Source organism: Triturus cristatus, chromosome 12, assembly GCF_964204655.1.
Source record: "Triturus cristatus chromosome 12, aTriCri1.1, whole genome shotgun sequence".
In the NCBI taxonomy this organism is placed as follows: Eukaryota; Metazoa; Chordata; class Amphibia; order Caudata; family Salamandridae; genus Triturus; species Triturus cristatus.
In genome coordinates this window covers 621,988,295-622,009,405 of record NC_140595.1, presented here as the reverse complement: position 1 = coordinate 622,009,405, position 21,111 = coordinate 621,988,295, and the positions used below count along the sequence as shown (strand labels likewise).

General features: G+C 53.1%; 1 protein-coding gene across 4 annotated transcripts in view; it reads right to left on the bottom strand.

Moving 5' to 3' along the window:
- PIEZO1 (piezo type mechanosensitive ion channel component 1 (Er blood group)) overlaps positions 1–21,111 on the bottom strand; it is an 854,808-nt gene that overhangs the window by 7,557 nt on the left and 826,140 nt on the right. For all 4 annotated transcript variants that reach the window (XM_085638610.1, XM_085638612.1, XM_085638613.1 and 1 more), the window contains 2 exons: positions 19,023–19,102; positions 16,726–16,924 (listed from right to left, as the gene is read on the bottom strand). In XM_085638610.1, coding sequence (XP_085494736.1) covers positions 16,726–16,924; positions 19,023–19,102 — 279 coding nt within the window. The remainder of the gene's footprint in view (positions 1–16,725; positions 16,925–19,022; positions 19,103–21,111) is intronic.

Sequence of the window (21,111 nt, the reverse complement as noted above, 5' to 3'; positions counted from 1 at the left end):
GATCCCAGCAGCCCATCCTGGCCTATGGAGAGCAGGTAGCCTTCAATAGTGAAGAACGGAAAGGGCTGTAATTCACTACTAAGACATGCCACACACATCAGGGCATGTCCTACCTTATGCCTACAATGCACCCTGCCCTTGGGCCTACCAGAGGGGTGGCTAATATGTAGGTAAGGGAAGGTTTAGGGACTGGCAAGTGGGGGCACTTGCGCAGTCAGCGCGACGGTCCCGGACCGCGCACAGGGTCTGCGGTGGCAGACCCTAGACACATTTTACAAGGCCGCTTCCGTGGGTGGCGCAACCAGCGCTGCAAGCCCACCAGCAGCATTGGCATTCACAAGCCCTGGCACCCCTGGTGCACTTTACTGGGGACTGACAGTGAATCCAATAAACCAATCATGGACACCAATTACAGGTACACTTTACCTAGGGAGCACTTGCACTGCGGCACGGATTAGCCGTGGCGCAGTGCCCTGAGCGGACAACACCAGCAAAACAGTCGAGGCACACCATCAAAAAGTGGAAGGGAAACTCACGCCAAGGTGCCAGGTCTAACACGTGTCCCCTCCAGCTGAAATGTGGGGAGAACTACCCTTGCCCAGGGGGTTCCTCGTCACTAAGGCGGAAATACCTGGACAGACCGTCAGCGTTGGCGTGATCTGTACCAGGACGGTGTTCCACCGTAAAGTCCATACCCTGTAGGGAGATGGACCACCTCAACAGCTTCGGGTTCTCACCCCTCATTTGCATCAACCATCTGAGGGGCCTGTGGTCCGTCTGAACCCGGAAGTGAGACCCAAACAAGTAGGGTCTTAGCTTCTTCAGCGCCCAGACCACAGCAAATGCTTCTCGCTCAATTGCACTCCACCTACTTTCCCGTGGAAGTAACCTCCTACTGATGAAGGCTACGGGCTGGTCCCAGCCCTCCTCAGTCATCTGTGAGAGAACAGCCCCCACACCATGCTCTGAAGCGTCTGTCTGGACTAGGAATTCCTTGGAGAAGTCAGGGGCCAAGAGCACGGGCGCCGTGCACATGGCAGTCTTCAGGGTGTCGAAAGCTTTCTGACAGGTGTCAGTCCAAATCACGTTCCTGGGCTGCTTCTTGGAAGTCAGCTCTGTCAAGGGGGCAACGATCGTTCCATAGCCCTTGACAAACCTCCTGTAGTACCCAGTGAGCCCCAGGAAGGCCCTCACTGCGGTCTGCGTCTTGGGGGGTTCCCAAGCCAGGATGGTCTCGATTTTGGGTTGCAAGGGTGCCACCTTGCCACTCCCCACTTGGTGTCCCAAGTACACCACGGAACCCTGCCCGATCTGGCACTTGCTTGCCTTGATCGTGAGGCCTGCTCGGCGCAGCGCCATCAACACTTCCCAGAGGTGGCGCAGGTGTTCAGGCCAGGTGGCACTGAACACTGCGATGTCATCCAGGTAGGCGGCACTGAACGCATCCAGCCCAACCAGTACCTGGTTGACCAACCTCTGAAAGGTGGCAGGGGCATTCTTCATCCCAAATGGCATGACTCGGAACTGGAAGTGCCCATCTGGTGTAGAGAATGCTGACCTCTCTTTGGCCCCATCGGTCAAGGCGATCTGCCAGTACCCAGACGTTAAATCAAACGTACTGAGGAACCGGGCAGCCCCCAGCCGATCAATGAGCTCATCAGCTCTGGGGATGGGGTGCGCGTCAGTCTTCGTTACTGAATTGAGTCCTCTGTAGTCCACACAGAACCGGAGTTCAGGTGTGGCTCCCGGCGCAGCAGCCTTTGGGACCAAGACCACGGGGCTGGACCAAGGACTGCTGGAGGACTCAACCACCCCTAGCGCAAGCATTTTGGAGACCTCCTCCTTAATGCAAGCTCTGACCCTGTCAGTTACCCTGTAAGCCTTGTGCTTCACGGGTAAGCTGTCTCCGGTGTCCACATCATGGACGCACCAATCTGTGACACCAGGAACCAGGGAGAATCGGTCGGAAAATTGTCCCAGCAAGTGGCGGCAGTCTTCCTGTTGTTCGGGCGTCAGGGTGGGTGAGAGGTTAACTCCATCCACTGACCCATCTTTCTCAGAGGCCACTAAGAGGTCAGGAAGAGGCTCGGTCTCCTCTTCCATTCCATCATCAGTGGCCAGCAGCATGCCCACTTCGGTCCTCTCTAAGTGGGGCTTAAGGCGGTTAACATGTAGGACCCTCAAAGGGTTCCTGGGAGTCTGCATGTCCACCAAGTAGGTGATAGGACTTTTGCGCTCCACAACCTCAAATGGACCTGTCCACTTATCCTGAAGTGCACACGGCTCCACTGGGGCCAAGACCCACACCTTTTGTCCAGGTTGAAGCTCTACCAGAGTGGCATTCCGGTCGTACCACCGCTTCATCTCTTCCTGGCTGGCTTCCAGATTTGCCTCAGCAAGTTGCCTGAAACGCCGAGTCTGGTTCCGGAAGGCCAGCATGTAACTATATACATTCTGGGGAGGTTTCCTGGGAGATTGCTCCCAGCCTTCCTTTACCAAACTCAGAGGTCCTCTTACCGGGTGACCATACAGAAGCTCAAAGGGGCTGAACCCTAGAGACTTCTGCGGCACCTCTCGGTAAGCGAAGAGCAGGCATGGCAAGAGGACGTCCCACTTACGCCTCATTGGACCGTCCAGGCCCATGATCATGCCTTTGAGGGTTCGGTTGAATCTCTCAACCAACCCATTTCCTTGGGGATGGTAAGGAGTGGTGAACTTGTAAGTTACCCCACACTCCTTCCACAGGGATTTCATATATGTGGATATGAAATTGGTCCCCCTGTCGCTCACCACCTCTAGAGGGAATCCCACTCGGGAGAAAATTCCCATCAGTGCCCGTCCCACCACGGGGGCCGTCACTGTCCTCAGAGGGATGGCTTCAGGGTACCGGGTGGCATGGTCCACCAAGACCAGGATGAACCTGTTGCCCAGGGCTGTCTTGGGGTCCAGAGGCCCCACAATATCAATACCCACTCGTTGGAATGGCGTACCGACCACAGGGAAAGGTTGCAGAGGAGCCTTATGCTTCCCTCCGCTCTTACCACTTGCCTGGCAAGTCTGACAGGTTCTGCAGTAGGAATCTGAATTCTTATGCATTTGGGGCCAGTAAAAGTGGGTGACAAGCCTGTCATAGGTCTTGTCCATCCCCAAATGTCCTGCTAAAGGCACATCGTGAGCCAGCCCCAGTAGGAAGGTTCTGAACTTCTGGGGTACCACCAGCACACGGGCTGACCCAGGTTCAGCAGCCTTAGGCTCGGAATACAGGAGGTCACTCTCCCAGTACACGTAGTGTGTTTTGGCCTGAACACCATTGGCCTGGTCCGCAGCCTGTTGCCGCATACCCACGAGAGAAGGGCATTCTTTCTGCTCCCTGCAGAATTCCTCCCTGGAGGGACCTCCTTCTTGCTGCCAATGGGTCAGCTCAGGCAGATCTCCCAGTTCGGCAATCTGTTCCCCGGTAGGCTCCAGAGCATCCCCCTCAGGGTCTACTTCCTCCTGGGCCGTGGGAACTTCGGGGGCCGGTTTCCCGCGCCTCCTGCGCCTTCTCCCTAAGGCCGGTTCCTGGACCTCTCCCTCAGGCTCCAGGACCCTCTCAACACCCCTACTGGCTGCCATGGACCGGGTGGTCACGCACGCCCAGTCGGGTAGACCCACCATCCTCAGATGCGTGGTCTTCTCCACCTTTTCCCAAGGGGAACTCTCCAGGTCGTTCCCTAGCAGACAGTCTACAGGCATGTCAGTTCTCACAGCGACTTGTAGAGTACCAGAGACCTCCCCCCACTCAAAGGGAACTTGAGCCATTGGACAACGACTCTCTACGTTGTCAGCATTGACAACCCTACAGTAGGCATTGGGTACAATTTGCTCTTGAGACACCAGGTGTTGCCTCACCGAGGTCACGCTGGCTCCTGTATCTCTAAGAGCCTCAACCTTCTTTCCATTGATGGTCACCACCTGCCCATATTTCTTAGTGTTAGAGGGCAGGTAGGTTACAGGGACCATCTCACTGTCTCCTAGCGAGACTAGGGTCATCTGCCCGGGACCCCCACCCTCCTGGACTGCTACTTCCTCCCCAAAGTTAACACTAGCTACTTGCCGGGGTGGAGCACCAGTGGGTGCGGTCTTACCAAACAGGCGACACTTAGGATCAGAGGCAATGTGACCCGGGTCACCACACTTATAACAATTGAAGGGCCCCTTTGGAACAGGTCTACCTGTCGGGGCCCCGTTCTGCTGCGGGGGTGGGGGAGGCTGAGAACCCTTCTGCTGGTTCCCTTGGGAATTACTTTGGGGGCCTTTTTGGAACCCCTTCTGTTTACCCTTGTCCCCCCCACTCTTCTGCTGGGGACCCTGCCCACCTTTGGCGGAGTCTCCCACTTGACCCTTGTGGACCCTGGTGCTGAGCCAGCGGTCCGCCTCCTCAGCAAGCTTCCTCGGGTTGGACAGCTTGCTATCTATCAGGTGCTGGCGTAGCTCAGGAAAACATTGACTGGACAAGTGCTCCCATGCAATTAAATCAAGCAGCCCTTGATAATCATTCACTTTGCTACCCTTCACCCAACCATCCAGCGCTCTGCAGAAAAAGGTCACATATTCCACATACGTACTCTCAGGGATCTTCTTGGTCTCCCTGAACCTCTGTCTATATAGCTCCGGAGTTAACCCATACCTGGTCATTAAAGCTTCCTTCATATGGGGGTATGAGGTTTGGAGATCTAAGGGTAAATCTAACAGTGTGTCACGCCCTTCAGCAAGGAACCTTCCCCACAGCCCCGCTCCCCAGTCTTTCTCAGGGACCCGGTGTGAGGACATGGCCACCTCGTAGGCTCTAAACCACTGCCCTATGTCATCCTTTCTAAAATACTCCTTTACTACATCTTTGGGGATGTACACCTTGGACTCTACCTGCGCTGGTGGAGTGCTGCCACCAGAAGGAGCGGTGTCCAAACTTTTCGCCTTCAGCTCCAACTCCTTCAATCTTATATCATGATCCATTTGGCGTTGTTGTGCCTCCAGGGCCAACTTCTGCTTTTCCATTTCCATCTGTCCTGCCAACTTTGCCATCTCCATTGCATGCGCCCTGTCTGCTGCCCTGTCTGCCAGCTCCTCTGGCGACCGGACTCTGCTGGGCTCCTCAAGATTGTCGGGTGGAACGATGTCCCCCGCATTCCGTGGGTCTCGTGACTCCTTCCAGGCTCTCAGCGCCTTGAGGTACTGGTTCTTCTTCCTGAATCCAGCATGGGGAACTCTGAATTTTACACTGTAGCCTTTCAATTGCTCCGTTGTGTAACCTTCCAGTCTCTCCCAATCCACCTCATCTATTCCAGAAATCACAGAGAGCGCTCTTCCAGCAGAGAGTGAGCCAGGCATGGTTGCAGTAATGGCAGATGTCTCAACAAAGTTCACCAAATAAAAACCTGCGGCTGCGTTATTTGGTCTGCTCTCACTATCTGGTGATTAATAATTCACTGTATGCAAACTACAAGTGCAAATCCGAAATCCCAACCGCTGCCAACAATGTTAGAGTCGGGGATCTCTGGTTGGCGCAAGGTTGCCCTTGTGTCAAGCAGGAACCCTCTCCTCCACGTCAGGGCGCAGGATAACCCCTCGCGAATGACCCTTGCTCACCCTCTAGGTGCGTGGCGTGAGCAGCCAAGGCGATTCCTCAGGCGTTGTTGGTTAAGCACTTACAATCGTACACACAGTAAATACATCAATCCCCCCAGAAACGGACACCAGACTTGGATATATATAAAAATACGATTCTTTATGTAAAAATAAGGTATATATATCTCAGCAGACTTATCACAAGACCAATAACGTTTTCGCTATGCCACCAGGTTGTCCAGCGGGCAAATGTTCGTTGTTCGTAGCTTCAAATGGATAGTTCGTAGTCTCTTTACTTGTAGTTCCAGTACTCACAGAGATCGGTTCCTGCGAACGGGGAAATAAGGCGTTGCGGGCCCCGAGCCCGATACTGGAACTTCTTTCGTGATGTGGAGAGTCGGCACAGGTCGGTGCGACTCTCAGCTTGGGAAGTGTTCTTGGGTCCTCAATCAGCAGGTGTGGGCACGTAGGCAGGCGCGGCCAGCGACCCTTTAGCACGGCGGTGCAGGAGGGTCTCCACAGCGGGGGCGGCGCGGCCTGAGATGTCCGGGGATAGCGAAGCGGGGTCGCAGGGCACGGTCAGTGCAGCTGGATGACCCGGCGTAGATCACAGTCGTCGGACGGCTTCCGGCGGGAGGGGTGATAGCGCGTTCAGCGCGCTCCAATAGCAGGCGGTGACAGGGATGCAGGCGGCCTGGCCCGGGGACAGAGAGCGGCTCGGGACGGAGCGGGGCTCTCACGGGTTTGAGGCAGGCGAGCTTCTGAGTGTCACGGCCCTAGGAGGGGCGATGAGGGGCGCAGTCTCTTTTCCAGCGGGATGCACACACGGCTCGAATTGGAGGACGAGCAAGAAGCACAGAGAACCCACTGTTCCTGGGGTTCAGTTCAGGGGGCAAGCTCAGATCAAGCCCTTGGAGAATGTTCAAGCACAAAGTAGCAAAGTCTCTTCAATAGTCTCTTCCTCTCCTTTCTCAGCAAGGCAGGCAGCAGGCCAGCTCCTCCAGCGTCTCCTTCTCCTTCTAGTCGGGCAGAGGTTCTTCGTGGTAAACAGGATTCCGATTTCTTAGGAGCCAGGCTCCTACTTTTATACCATGATTCTTTTGTTCTTTAGCGCCAGGGGGCCTAGGCCTGGCTCAGTCCAGTTCTGGAGCACTTTGTTATGGTGACTCTGCTCTTTCCTTTCAGCAGCAGGGCAGAGACATCAGCCGCCCCACAGGGGGTGGCGCCGGCTTTGTGGTGGCAGAGCACAGGTCTATTCAAGAGTCAAGGTGTACTCCTCCCACCCATCCAGGTGTCACCTCTCTACCCACCACCTGGCAGCCAACCTGTCTCTGGGGATTCCCCAACCCTGCTCCTTACTGTTGCCAGGCAGAACACATACACACAGCAGAGGCGGACTGAGATGGTCAGGTCAGTAAATACTAACTTTCTAAAAGTAGTATTTACAAACCCAGGATATTAAAATAAACTTGACTACAAGAAGTATTTTATTATTCTGAGTTCAGGCATACTAAACTTGACACTTCTACCATGCTCTCTGAGTCCACTGGGGTCACAGCGTTGGCGTGATCCCAGCAGCCCATCCTGGCCTATGGAGAGCAGGTAGCCTTCAATAGTGAAGAACGGAAAGGGCTGTAATTCACTACTAAGACATGCCACACACATCAGGGCATGTCCTACCTTATGCCTACAATGCACCCTGCCCTTGGGCCTACCAGAGGGGTGGCTAATATGTAGGTAAGGGAAGGTTTAGGGACTGGCAAGTGGGGGCACTTGCGCAGTCAGCGCGACGGTCCCGGACCGCGCACAGGGTCTGCGGTGGCAGACCCTAGACACATTTTACAAGGCCGCTTCCGTGGGTGGCGCAACCAGCGCTGCAAGCCCACCAGCAGCATTGGCATTCACAAGCCCTGGCACCCCTGGTGCACTTTACTGGGGACTGACAGTGAATCCAATAAACCAATCATGGACACCAATTACAGGTACACTTTACCTAGGGAGCACTTGCACTGCGGCACGGATTAGCCGTGGCGCAGTGCCCTGAGCGGACAACACCAGCAAAACAGTCGAGGCACACCATCAAAAAGTGGAAGGGAAACTCACGCCAAGGTGCCAGGTCTAACAGGTACGTTGTGCCGCTGCTGTACTATTTGCCTTTTGGGTCATAAAGATCCCTGAAATCATCGATAAAAGAACTTATCGTCCTACAAAGAATACGTGTGGTGTCCCTCTGTTCACAGTGCAGCTCAGGGTGTGCGCGCCTGGTTCGGCTTACTTGGGAGAGGTGGGTCAAAGGGGTGGGCAAGACGTGTTCGAATCCCCCTTCCGGCGGACGCCTTTCCAACATTTGGTGGCAGCGACGGGATCCGAGCCGACACCGAAGGAGAGCGTGCAGTAAACGACTGACGCACTACCAAACAGAAATGGAAGGAGAAACCTCCCTGGGTGCCACAGGTACCGAAATAAGCTCACCGTTCCGAGAAGATCAATTGGACTATTACACGCATAGAGAACTAAAACAGTTTTGCAAAGACCTTGGCATCGCTACCACCGGACTGAGCACAAAGGAAGACTACCAGAAAGTACTGAAAGCGTGGGTCGAGACGGGGGCGCCCCCGACCCAAACGGAAAGAGACTCTACCCATGAACAAACAAGCACCCCGGCGAGAAACAACGGGCCAGAGGGGAACCTGTCCGCCGAGGAACTAGCGGACCGAGAGAGAAGCCGCAACCACGAACTGGAACTGGCAAAACTAAAAATCGAGGGAGAGATAAAACTGGCAGAGAAGAAGTTAGCCGTCGAGCAGTTACGGCTACAAGGGGAACTCGAAGAGAAGAGACTCCAAAGGGAGCACGACGAAAAGAAACTCCAGCTAGAACATGAACGCGGCCTGAAGGAAATTGAGTGGCGGGCTAGACACGAAAAGTCACAGCCGCCCGGGAATCCCCAGCCCGCTCCCGCCGGGGAAACCAAAGTCCACATCCCCAAGGATGTGGTCAAGGAGTATTATAAGAACGATGATATCCAGCAGTGGTTTAAAGCCTACGAAGTCGCCATGACCTCTCACCGAGTCCCGCAGAAGGATTGGGGGGCTGGCCTATGGGGCCGGTTCTTAAGCGAAGGAAGAGACACTCTGCTCGATCTGCCCTCCGCGGCCATGAACTCCTACAGCCACATGAAGGAAGCCCTCGTGGGCCGGTACGGACTCACCCCCGAAATGTACCGACAACGGTTCCGAGATTGCAAAAAGATACCGGGCACCACGTGGGTCGAATACGTGAACTTTTACAGCCGAGCTCTGGACGGGTGGATCAAGGGCAGCAAGGTCTCCACCTTCGAAGAACTGTTCGATCTGATCGCCTGGGAACATTTAGCGGCCAATTGCTTTATAGAACTGCGCCAGCATCTCCTAGACAGTAAACTCACCGACCCTCGGAAGCTGGCCGCTGAGGCTGATCGTTGGGTGAACACCCGGGCCACCCGGGGCCCCGTGGGGGACTACGGCCGCAACAGTCAGGGTCCCCCCCGCCAGAGGGGCGGAGGGAACCACGGCCGACCAAGAGACTTTGCCGGGGGGTCCTCCACCAGCCCCCCCAGCAGCCCACCAACGGCGGGTTCGGCCCAGTCTCCAGCCAGCACCGGAGCCCCAGGACGACCAGGTCCACGAGCTAGGATCACCTGCTTCCGCTGCCAGCAGCCCAGACACTACGCCAATGACCCCCAGTGTCCCCAGTATCAGCGAACCACAACGACCAACCCCACGACCCGGCAGATGGCCTCCGTGGCTCTGGGAGAAGAAATGGAAGACTCCGAGGAATGGGAACCGGCGGCCATGGCCCTGGTCTCCCTTGGGGATCGAGAAATGGTCCCCGGGACACCCTTGCCCGCCAACACAGAGAAATACCGACAGCAGGTGACTATCAACGGCCACCGAGTCGATGGCCTTCGCGACACCGGGGCGAGTGTCACCGCGGTCCACCGCAGCCTAATTGCCGAAGACCAGATCCTCTGTCCGGTCGTATCCTCCGACAATTCTGAGAGCCTCTGCCAGATGGCCCTGGTGCCCTTCGAGTGGGGAGGGGTCTCCGGAGAACTGAAGGTAGCGGTCCGGACCTCGCAGCCCGTAGACTGCCTCCTGGGCAACGACCTGGAAAATTCCCCGTGGGGGCAGGTGGAACGAAGAGCCCACCTAGAGATGATGGGCCTACCGGAGTGGGTCTGCGCCACCACGCGCTCCATGACCGCACGAGTGGCCCCCTCCAAGGGCGGTGAAGCCCTCTTACCGAACACTTTCCCCGAGAACAGGGACCCCCTACCAGAAGCAGACAACCCTCCTTCCGAGGAAGTAGGAGACACTAACCCAGGGGAAGGACCGGAACCTTCCGCCCCAGAGGCCCCGATGGAACCCGAAGAACTGCCCGAGTTGGCCCAGTGGCACTGCGAAGGGGGGCCCTCCCGCGAAGAGTTCTGCCAGGAACAGACCACTTGCCCCTCCCTCGAGGGACTTAGACAACAAGCCGAAGCCCAGGTCGCCGGTGATCAAACCGGAACCCATTGGGTTTATTGGGACAATGGCCTCCTCTACAGCGAGCAAAAGTCCGCCGAGCTAGGCGCAGCACGAGTACTGGTGGTACCCCTGCGGTTCCGGAGCCTCCTCCTGGGCCTGGCCCACGATGTACCCTTGGCAGGACACTTAGGCCAAGACAAGACATACCAGCGATTGGTGACCCACTTCTATTGGCCCAAGATGCGAGCGAATGTAGAAACACACTGCAAGTCCTGCCTCACGTGCCAGGGCAGTGGGAAGAGTGGCGGAAAACGCAAAGCTCCCTTACAACCGTTCCCCGTTGTAAGTACCCCGTTTGAGCGGGTCGGCATAGACATCGTGGGACCCCTGGATCCGAAGACCGCCCAGGGCCACAGATTCATCCTCGTCCTGGTGGACCATGCCACCCGCTACCCCGAGGCCATCCCCCTCCGCACCGTGACGGCTCCCGTGGTGGGCCGGGCTCTCATGGGGATCTTCTCCCGGGTCGGATTTCCCCGCGAGGTTGTGAGTGATCGCGGCACGAACTTTATATCCCGCTACATGAAGTCCCTGTGGCAGCAGTGCGGAGTCACGTATAAATTCACGACCCCCTACCACCCCCAGGGCAACGGCCTGGTGGAACGCTTCAACCGAACTCTGAAGGGAATGATCCTGGGCCTCGAAGAGCCCCTGCGCCGGAAATGGGACGTCCTCCTCCCTTGCCTCCTGTTCGCGTACCGGGAGGTTCCCCAAAAGTCTCTGGGGTTCAGCCCCTTCGAACTGCTGTACGGACATCCCGTTCGGGGGCCCCTAAGCCTGGTCAAAGAGGGCTGGGAGACAAGCCCTCGGGGAACACCCCCAGATGTGTTCCGCTACATCCTGGCGCTCCGCAACCAGACGAGGAAGTTTAGGGAACTTGCAGAGGCTAACCTCGAGGCCAGCCAAGAAGAAATGAAGCGCTGGTATGACCAGAACGCAACCTTGGTCGAGTTCCAGCCGGGCCAGCAGGTTTGGGTCATGGTTCCGGTGAGACCCTGCGCCCTACAAGACAAATGGACTGGTCCATTCAAGGTGGTCGAACGGAAGAGCCAGGTCACGTATCTGGTCGACGTACAATCCCCACGGAACCCCCTCCGGGTCCTCCACGTAAACCGTCTCAAGCCCCACTTCGTAAGGACAGAACTGAGTTTGCTACTGGCCACCGATGAAGGGGCAGAAGAGGACACGGAACCCCTGCCCGATCTCCTGTACACAAAAGAACTGGACGGTTCCGTGGAGGGTGTGAAACTGTCGGACACCCTCACTCCCCAGCAGGCCGACGACTGCCGCCAGCTGCTCGGACAATTCGCAGACCTTTTCTCCCTCATTCCAAGGGTGACCGACTGGTGTGTCCACGACGTAGACACCGGCGACTGCCCGCCTGTGAGACACAGAGCCTACCGGGTGCCTGACCGGGTCCGCACCTGCATCAAGACCGAGGTACAGAAAATGCTCAACCTGGGGGTCATCGAGCCCTCCGACAGCCCCTGGGCCAGCCCGGTGGTTCTGGTCCCGAAGGCTGCCTCCCCAGGGGTCGCCCCCGAACTAAGATTCTGTGTAGACTATCGGGGGCTCAATGCGGTCACCCGCGCAGACGCTCACCCTATTCCCCGAGCCGACGAGCTCATCGACCGCCTGGGGGCCGCCCAGTTCCTCAGCACTTTCGACCTGACCTGCGGGTACTGGCAGATCACTCTCACGGAAGGGGCGAGAGAGCGCTCTGCCTTCTCCACGCCAGATGGCCACTACCGCTTCAGGGTCATGCCGTTCGGGATGAAAAACGCCCCAGCCACGTTCCAGCGGTTGGTGAACAAGGTCCTGGCCGGACTCGAGGAGTTCAGCGCAGCGTACCTTGACGACATCGCCGTATTCAGCTCTCAATGGCACGAGCATCTCCAGCACCTCCGACAAGTACTAATGGCCCTGCGCCAAGCGGGCCTGACAGTGAAAGCCAGCAAATGCCAGCTCGGACAAGGCTCCGTGGTCTACCTGGGGCATCAGGTGGGCAGCGGCCAGGTCGCCCCTCTCCAGCCGAAGATCGATGCCATCAAGTCCTGGGAGCCCCCCACCACGCAGACAGAGGTTCGGGCCTTCCTGGGCCTTACGGGGTACTACCGGAGGTTCATTAAAAATTATGGTAGTATCGCAGGACCCCTCCACAGAGTTGACCTCCAAAAAACTTCCGCAGAAGGTGCAGTGGACCCCCCAGTGCCAGCAGGCGTTCGACGCCTTGAAAACAGCCATGTGCACCGCTCCCGTACTCAAGGCCCCCGACTACTCCCGAGAGTTCGTGGTCCAGACCGATGCATCCGAACATGGCATCGGGGCCGTGCTCTCGCAGTTAGACGACAAGGGCATTGATCAGCCCATAGCCTTCATCAGCCGAAGGCTGCTGCCGAGAGAGCAGCGTTGGAGCACTATAGAGCGAGAGGCCTTTGCCGTAGTCTGGGCCCTCAAGAAACTGCGGCCCTACTTGTTCGGAACCCATTTTCGAGTACAGACGGACCACCGGCCCTTGCAGTGGCTAATGCGGATGAGGGGGGAGAACCCCAAGCTACTACGATGGTCCATCTCTCTCCAAGGGATGGACTTCACTGTCGAACATCGCCCCGGGACGGATCATGCCAACGCCGACGGCCTGTCCCGGTTCTTCCGCTTCGGCGAGGAGAACCCCCCAGTGGATGGGTAGTTCTCCACGCCTTTCAGCTGGGGGGGACGCGTGTGAGACCGGCCTCACGGCGTTGCCCTCTCCATCATCCCGCCAACCTGCAACCACCCTCAAGACCCGACATCCCCGACTCCGGCCGCCCCAGCCACCCCCGATCCACGGGCCGGCCAGAGACCTGACAGACTCAACACCCTACCACGCATGCCCAACCGAGGGGGCGGGAACCCTCGAGCCAGACCCAGAGGCGCCAGCCCAGTCACACCTCGGGTCGCCTTCCCCGGGAGGACTCAATCGGCCACCAGGCCCCTGGGGAGCAGGCGCCTCCCCTACCGAGCGTCTGGGGTCCCTCCCAGACCCACCTGAAAAGACCAAGAAGTGAGCGGCAGGAAATCCCGCCGAACCCCCTCCGTCATCCCAGTCCCCCCTCTGCGAGCACTCCGGACTTCAAAGAACCAGCGGAGTATAACAAGGGGTGCCGGAGGAACAAGGACAGAGAAGACCTGGAACCATCTGAGCCTGCTGACGCTGTCGCGGCTCCTGAACGCTGAAGTCACCTGGGCCTGCTGAGTGACTCGCGGCCTCTTGCTATTGAACCATCTGAGCCCTGCGGACGAGGTCGCGGCTCCCGAACACTGAACCACCTAGGCCTGCTGAGCGACTCGCGGCCCCCAGCATTGAACCATCTGAGCCTGCTGACGGAATCGCGGCTCCTGAACTCCGACCACCTGTGCCTGCTGAGAGACTCGCGGCGCTCCCCTTGAGGACGACTCGATAAGAGATCGCCCAGAGACACGACACCCTCCAGCTCGAGGATTGTGAGCTTCCGCAGGGTATTTCGCAGAGACACTATCTTGAAAGACTGTCCCGCTACCCCCATTCCCCACGACTGAATTGTGGTACGTTGTGCCGCTGCTGTACTATTTGCCTTTTGGGTCATAAAGATCCCTGAAATCATCGATAAAAGAACTTATCGTCCTACAAAGAATACGTGTGGTGTCCCTCTGTTCACAGTGCAGCTCAGGGTGTGCGCGCCTGGTTCGGCTTACTTGGGAGAGGTGGGTCAAAGGGGTGGGCAAGACGTGTTCGAACCCCCCTTCCGGCGGACGCCTTTCCAACACCACCCAAAACACAAACCCACCCTAAAAATATTCTTGGCACCCAAAAACCTATACCCACCCTAAAAAATATCATTACCACCCAAGATCCCATGGCCACCCTAAACCATGAAATTTCCCTTGCCATCCAAAAACCCATACTCGCCCTAAACCCCTAAAAATATCCTTGCCACTCAAAAACCCACTCACCCTAAAAATACCCTTGCCATCCCAAAACCCATACCCATCCTAAACCCTAAAAATACCCTTGCCCTCTAAAAACCCATAACCACCCTAACCCTATAAATGCCCTTGGCACACAAAAACCCATACCCATCCTAATCCCTAAAATTAACCTTGCCACCCAAAAACCCATACCCACCCTAAACCCGAGAAATATCCTTGCCACCCAAAAACCAGTACCCACTCTAAACCCTAAAAATAACCTTGCCACACAAAACTAATACCCACCCTAAAATTACCCTTGCCATCCATAAACCCATGGCCACCCTAAACCCCTAAAAATATCCTTTCCGCCCCAAAACCCCACTCGCCCTAAAAATACCCTTGCCACCCTAAAACCCATATCCACTCTAAAATACCCTCACCACCCAAAAACCATACCTACCCTAAAAATACCATGCCACCCAAAAACCCATACCTACCCTAAACCCTAAAAATATCCTTGGCACCAAAAAACCCATACCCATGCTTATCCCCAAAATTAACCATGCCACCCAAAAACCCATAGCCACCCTAAAATTACCCTTGCCACACAAAACCTTTACCCAACCTAGCACCACACCCACCCTAAAATAATAATTGGCACCCAAAAACCTATACCCACCCTAAAATATATCCTTACCACCCAAAATCCCATGGCCACCCTAAACCATGAAATTTCCCTTGCCATCCAAAAACCCATACTCACCCTAAATCCCTCAAAATATCCTTGCCACCCCAAAACCCACTCACCCTAAAATACCCTTGCCACCCATACGCCCCTAAAATTAACCTTGCCACCCAAAAACCCATATCCACCCTAAACCCTAAAATTACCCTTGCTGCCCCAAAAGCCATACCCACCCTAACACAAAAAATTTCCTTGCCATCCAAAAACCCAAGCCCACACTAAAATTACCCTTGCTACCCAAAAACCCAAACCAAACCCCTTAAAATATACTTGCCACCGAAAAACCCATACCCACCCAAAACCCTAAAAATACCCTTGCCACCCAATAACCCATACCCACCCTAAAAATGCCTTTGCAACCACAAACCACATACTCAACTTGACCCCACACCAAATCATAAAATTACTTGTCACCCAAAACGCATACCCACCCTAGACCCATACCCACCCTAAAATTACTCTTGCCACCCAAAAACCCATACCCACCCGAAACCCTAAAAATACCCTTGCCACCCAAAAACGAATACCCACCCTAAATATACCCTTGTTACCCAAAAACCCACACCCACCCTAAATCCTAAAAATTCCCTGCCACCCAAAAACCAATATGAACTCCAAAATTACCCTTGACATCCATAAACCCATACCCACCCTAAAACCTAGAAAAATATCCTTTACCACCAATAATTCCATGGCCACCCTAAACCCTAAAAGTATCATTACCACCCAAAAACCCATGGGCATCCTAAACCATAAAATTACCCTTGCCAGCCAAAAACTCATACCCACCCTAAACCCTCAAATTAACCTTGCCACCCCAAAACCAATACCCAACCTAAACCCTGAAATTAATCTTGCCATCCAAAAACTCATACCCACCCTAAGCCTTCAAATATGCTTGCCACCCAAAAAACCATACCCACCCTAAAAAACCATATTCACCCTTATATACAAACACTTAATAATTATATTTAAAATGCATATGCCTTTACCATTAATGCCTTTACAACTAAATGTATTGTAAGGCCAAATGCGTGGTAAAATGTTGCGTTGTAATGGCATATGCGTTGTAATAACCACGTTGTAGTGGCATGCGATATAATTCCCGTGTTGTAATGGTTGTTTCCCTCCACTCATGTATTTTTGATGCAAACCCCAATTTACTAAAGGTAGTACACTGGATTTATGCCATACTGGTGCACCTCCCTGAGGCTGACATAATGAGTAATATCTCCATTTTTCCTTATTACTGCATCTTTCCATGTGTGCCACAACTTGCAGCATACATAGAAAGAGGAATATGCCTGAAAAGATTGAAGGTGCACCTTCCTGCACAAAAACAATCCTACCTGTAACGCACGATGGCACAAAGGAGCCTAAACCCGGGCTAGACTAGCTGAATGCGCCAGTAGTGCATCATATATTATTATATATGGAGCATTTCTCTTCTCTCCCTTTCACGCAATGTAGCAAGGCAACTTGCTGCTTTGCATGACAGGTTTTCGAGTCACAAATGTTAGGATCTCTTATTGATCAGGTTTTCGGTATTGCTACCAGCTGTTTTCGGTTTTCCTATCTTGGATGGATCATCTGTGTAGTTTTTCTTCCTGCACGGATCAGTTTTTTGGTTTAAATACCTTGCACTGATCACCTTTCCTCTTTTTTTCTAACTTGCATAGTTTGTGTTTTTTGGGTTTCCTTACTACCATTTTACACAGATTATATTTTCAGTTTTCTTAACTCACATGGACTAAATATTTGGTTGCGGCACCCACTGTGGATTGGCTTTCACTGCCTGGATCTTCTAACATCTGTTGGGTTTACAGTCCTCTCTACTTTCACTCAATGGATCAGGGAACCCATATTTACACTTACCCGTATCCGGCGAGGAAGCCCAGGCTTGGGGGGCTGACCTTGTCGCTGAAGATGACCATTGGCAGTATGTTGCAGTCGTCTTTCTCACAGTCTTTCAGTCGAATCACCCACCACTCTAGAAAGCTGCTTGTGCTGTTACCTTCGCCAATTCGCTGCCTCTTCAGCTGCACCTCAACATCTAGGTAGCTCTCCTCCTCATCTATAAAACGTGTGTCAGAGTATAAGCATGCATGTTGACACTGCTGTTGCCTCTCCAAAAACCTACAGGCATGGTTTCTGGCTGGGCGTCCATCTCATACAAGCATTGTAGCTGCAGGTGATCCACCAGGATCTCTCAACACATGTCTGATTATTATTGTCACTCATCACTAAAAGGAGTATAAGCATGCCTCAAATCTTGTAAAACTCACAAAAACTGACACAAACAAAAAACTATCAAGAAAGGCATGAGGGTGAAATAGTTCTTGAAGCGACACCGAAACACAGTCACTCTGCATTTGAGATTGTAATAGGATGGGTTCCACATCTTTGGTACTGAACTCTAAAAAGACGGCCTATGCCCCCCCCCCCAAACCCGCTTTGAGACTTTGAGTGCAGGACTCTGAGTAACCAAGACTGTAGTTTGTGGCCCAGTGGCATACTGCCTGTAAAAATACATGGCCAGATCCTGCAGCAGGTAAAGGCACCGCATCCTTCCTGCCCATTCTCTGCTGAGCCCTTTCTTGCCCCTGACCCATCATTATCCACATCTCAACCACTTATCTTGATGATGAATAAAGAATATTTGCAAGTGTTTCAAGCCATGTTATGCTTTGTATCCCCACACATTGAACCCTGCGTTTCTTCTCGCATTCATGGTTAGATGAGGGATCTTGGCCCCTCTAACTTAATCCCCTGTTTTTGGTGGCAACAGATCCCTGGTGCTTGGTCTTTTAGATTTGTGGCTCATGCCCACATTTCACTTCCCTGTGGGCAGGTAAGGCGCATGCTCTCCCCCACACTACCGCAGTCCACCACTAGTGGCTTTGGCACAGGAAACATTTGATTACACACAAGTCACTACCAGAATGTCCTACCAACCACATCAGTAATTGTACAACAGAGTGGCTTAGGGCCAGTGATGGCTGGTACAAACGTTCTGATCCAAAATTCCAATGTTTATCTTTGTTTCCCCATTTTTGACTGTAGACTATTCCACCTTCAATGGATGGAATGTTCTAATAGCATTATAGCCCTTCTACCTCTAACTGTAGCAGTTGTTAAAGGCCCACTGCCTCTTCATAGTCCCCCTATCTGTGGCTCTGGCATATAACCCAATAACAAGGTCATAAATAAAGGTTATAGCCCTTAGCAGCAGGCTATAATGATTTATTAAATACTGCCTCACTGGCAGATGCTTAAATTGCCCTTTATGTTAAAATAATTGCCACCACCAGATGACTGAAAGTAATAGCTATCATTGTTAAGAACACAGACAGAGATTAGACTCACACAAATCAGAATATGGGGGGAGAGGAGTCATACACACTTGGCTCCTTACTAGAGCCCTGGTTGACTAGTGCAGTGAGAGCAAACTTAAAAAGCTAACTACACGAAATGACAACAAACTCCACATATGCTCAAAAGAATTGGCCCTGATTAACATTGAACGTGCTTCAGAGATTGACCGTGGGTCAATTTGGCTGTTTAGTCGATTGAGAATAGGCTCAAAGGTGAGACTACAAGGACTTGCACCACACGGACAAGATTACAGACTACAACAGGCCACAGTCCAGGCTTTAGTATTAGTACACATGTGGACTCAGACCTTTCTCTCCAGGGACTAGCCAGACTCTCCTATTTTACACTCTGGCAAGTTGGTGCTCAATGGACTGAGGACAGACTCCCAAAGCTTAAAATCAAGCCGCTAGCTCCAGTTTTCACAAGAGTACGGACCTTCTCAGCTATAGTACAGTCTTGGCCCAAAAGTGATTCACCTGCTTACCTGCCTATGGCTTACAAATCCCATAGCATGAGGATTGGCCATTGACTCGCAGCTCACACATCACGCGTAGTGACCACAGACTCACTTGGCTGCGTACTAGACTTACACATTTCATAATTTGAGGAGTGCCCCCCTACTCACATGGTTCCTAACTGGAGTTAAGTATAGACTCACACAGCTCACATTTTGAGTATTGGCCCCAGAGGCACTCAGCTGCTTACTACGTATGGACTAACAAGCTCACGCTTTTGGGATTCGAACCAGACTCGTATGTCTAACACAGCTCACGGTTTGGAGATTGAGCCAGACTCACCTGGCTGCAGTTGCCTCACAGGATTGGCTTCTGGCCCATTCGGCGCCCGGATGTATTTTGGAAACAGATGAGCCACGCGACTGCAACAAAAATATAAAAATAATGAGAACCTAAAGCAGTTACAAGAAACTTTGAAACAGATATTTACAGGTTCACTGTGGGCATCTGGTTGTCACATGGTATTGCTGGTAGCCACACTGAGGTTTTGTAAGCGTGCTACAAAATATACTCACATCCAATACAAGTAGTCATCTAATTATATGGTTGCTAGGCAAGCATGAACCATGAGGGCATCTCAGTGTTGCTCTACGAAACCCATCTACACATACCCTCGATGAACATGTGCATCTCAGAAGACTGTCTGGCACAGGTTTGGTGACTCAATCGTGGGATTTAGCCATACCACCCCTGACACAGAGAGGAGTCAGAGCTGTGTAGGCATGTGTGCCACCAACACTAAATCTGTGGGGTCCAGCATCAAATATCTCATCGTGATCCAATTGAGAGCGCAGTCGCTGGTGTCTGCTCAGCAGTGGCTTTCTACTAGTGATGGACTGCGAGGACTGCAAGTGAGATGAGGAAGGGAAATGGTTCTCCAACCCACTGAAACACCCAAAGCAGATGGGAGTTTGAAGGCGGTGAAAAGTTGTAAAATACATAAACAGCAAATACTGGGTTGCACGATGAAGAATGTTTCTGAGAAGGAGAAAGAAGTATGGGCTAAATATATTTAGTTGTTGCCCGTTAGTCACTACTACCCACTGCAAAAGTTTCTCTGCATTGATAAGGATTTTTGAGTAAAAATAACCAGAACCAAATTAAGCTGCTGCTTCATTTGCAAACCAAATGAAGCAAAGGGGCAGCAAGAGGATTACGTTTAAACTGAAGGAAAGGAGGTCTGCGGGATGGGGGGGACTGTAAAGGGCTTTTGTGGGCATCTGAAACGTGCAATGCTTCTTCATTCAACCTTTGTTGGTCCTGTTTTACTAGAAAAGAGTGCGGTAGAATCTCATTCTTACTCTGCTGCCCCCTGTGTGTGACGAACTGTTCTGCAGATTTTCATAAGTTGGTCTGCAATGTCACGTGACCATGACAACAAGTTGAGTACTAGGTGGAGGCAGACAGTCAACCTACCTTTTCCCCAAGGACCGCACTGTGAGTGCATTTCTATGGCAGGGAATAGCAAATGTACTGGTTATACATTAGACCTGCCTGAGGCATCAATAGCGTTTATGCATCGTTTTCATAAATTCAATAACCTTTCTAATCCGCTGAGCTGTACAGAGTCACTGAAAGCTGGGATGGACTTGGTAGCCATCCCTTCTTCATCAATACTGCTAAACCATCTTGAATTTGACACGTTTCTTAGTTCTTGTCATAAAGCTAAAGTTAGTCCTCAATACCCAAACATATGTTGCACTTTATCACATACAGTTGTATACTCCCACTAAATTGTGCTTAAAATGGTGTCCACAAAATGTGCAGATAATGGACGAATACACACCCTGCATCCCACTCAATTAATAGACACAAAATAGGGATCTCTCCTTTCATCCTGGTTCTTTTTGAATAACTCCCCAGCTAAAATGACCTACGATCCATAGGTTTATCGATTACTTATGGCGTAGGACATTTTTGAATGGTGTGAATGTCTTTTCCCTACTTTTCACCCACAAAATGACCATCACAAATTTCATAAAGTGAATGAGCACCCCGTGACGACGACAGGGCAGTCAAGGATTGAATGAGCTTGAACTCCCTTCTCCCTGTGTACTGGCGGGCAGAGCAAGCGTTCACCCTGGCGGGCTGTGCAAGCGTTCACCCTGGCAGGCAGAGTAAGCGTTCGCCCTGGCGGGCAGAGCAAGCGTTCGCTCTGGCGGGCAGAGCAAGCGTTCGCCGTGGTGGGCAGAGCAAGCGTTCACCCTGGCGGGCAGCGCAAGCGTTCACCCTGGCGGGCAGCGCAAGCGTTCACCCTGGCGGGCAGCGTAAGCGTTCACCCTGGCGGGCAGCCTTGAGCAGCTCACTCTGCTATGGATGACAACATGGTCCATTGCTGTAAATATGGCACACTTCAGACCACCAACTGAAC